We start from the raw sequence: 1725 nt of genomic DNA on the forward strand, positions 1-1725 counted from the left end.
TACTCAAGTACATTTTACAGGAAAGTACTTTTACTGTACTTAAGTACATATTTTAGATTGTACTTAAATTTGTACTTAAGTACTTTTTTAAAAGTACTTTAACAGCTCTGTATGTATGTATATATGTACATACATACATACATTACATCAGTATGGCTTGTTCAGGCATAGTTCAAGTTGTGTACATCAGTATGTATGTATGTATATACATACATACATACATTACATCAGTATGGCTTGTTCAGGCATAGTTCAAGTTGTGTACATCAGTATGTATGTATGTATATACATACATACATACATTACATCAGTATGGCTTGTTCAGGCATAGTTCAAGTTGTGTACATCAGTATGTATGTATATATGTACATACATACATACATTACATCAGTATGGCTTGTTGTGTGCAGGTCTTGTGGATGGTGGAATACACCTCATCATTTATCTTTCCACTGGTATAAGTTGTACCGATCTGTTTCTTACATTCAACAAACAATCTTTGAGCAAAGACTGGGACGTGGGTGGTTGGCGTCCTTATCTCCCCTTCTTTTTTATGTTTGTTACTCTCTTGTAACACCTCTAATCTTCTGGCACTCATATGACCTTATGCAGTTGCGATGGCGGAAATACCTCTACTAAAACTAAAAGACTGTGACCTGTCACGTCTTGCGCACGCTAGAATTTTCTCTAGCACGTGGGGCTCATCTATGGTCAGCTGTCCAGGGGTCAGTAAAAGCCCGGCACTTTGAAGGGTCAGTGTCCAGTGCTATTTTAGATAACATGATGCTAACTTTTTCATATATTTAAAAAAGAAAAAAAAATCTAATAATTTTGTTTTTGTATAATGTCATTTTGACTAGTGTCGTCATTCGCTACTATCTTGAGTCATCTAAAGTGACCAAATAACACTTTCTGCGTCATTTGGTTAAGATTTGTGTGTTGATTACAAATATGTACCGTAGGCGAATTATTTACTAAATAGCATAGACAGTTTTTAGCTTTTGAAAATGATCCTTCACATAGCTTGATTTTGCTCTAATTTTCCATTTCTGTGATTATGTAAATGATACTGATTGACAAAACTGAATAATGTTTATCCTTGGTTGGAATTGGTTGAGAAAGTGATAAAAACAACCTTGTACAAATCACTAATTTGTCGACTGTGGTGCGGAGAATCAGATGGTGACCTTGAGATGACCTGTCACTTTCAGGTCGGAGAAGCCACACTACGTTCTTCAGACAGCGACGGCGGCCATCAAGCAGGACTGGTGCCTGGACTTCCTGATGGCCAGACTGGCGCTGGACAAGTCAAACTGCGAGGCCTGGGACGGTCCGGTGTCCAGCGAAGGCGTGGATGCTGACCGCCTGCCAGCCTACTTCATGAAGTGTGTGTCTGTCGACGTGCCTCGCAATTACACCAAGGTGAACTTTTTACTGCTCTAATGATGTGTCTGGCAATTACACCAAGGACATTGCAGGGTCAGATCTTCTTTTGTGTGACCAGTGAGATATATGAATACCGTGTATGAGATATATGAATACCGTGTATGAGATATATGAATACCGTATATGAGATATATGAATACCGTATATGAGTTATATGAATACCGTTTATGAGATATATGAATACCGTATATGAGATATATGAATACCGTATATGAGTTATATGAATACCGTTTATGAGATATATGAATACCGTATATGAGATATATGAATACCGTATAT

At 37.6% G+C, this 1725-nt stretch overlaps 1 protein-coding gene across 1 annotated transcript in view; it reads left to right on the forward strand.

Moving 5' to 3' along the window:
- LOC101848707 (rho guanine nucleotide exchange factor 10-like protein) overlaps positions 1-1725 on the forward strand; it is a gene marked incomplete in the record, with an annotated part of 72194 nt that overhangs the window by 53066 nt on the left and 17403 nt on the right. The window contains 1 exon segment of the mRNA XM_035973250.1: positions 1212-1422. Within this exon segment, the coding sequence (XP_035829143.1) occupies positions 1212-1422 (211 nt within the window).

Source organism: Aplysia californica, unplaced genomic scaffold (assembly GCF_000002075.1).
Source record: "Aplysia californica isolate F4 #8 unplaced genomic scaffold, AplCal3.0 scaffold01079, whole genome shotgun sequence".
NCBI classification, from domain to species: domain Eukaryota; kingdom Metazoa; phylum Mollusca; class Gastropoda; order Aplysiida; family Aplysiidae; genus Aplysia; species Aplysia californica.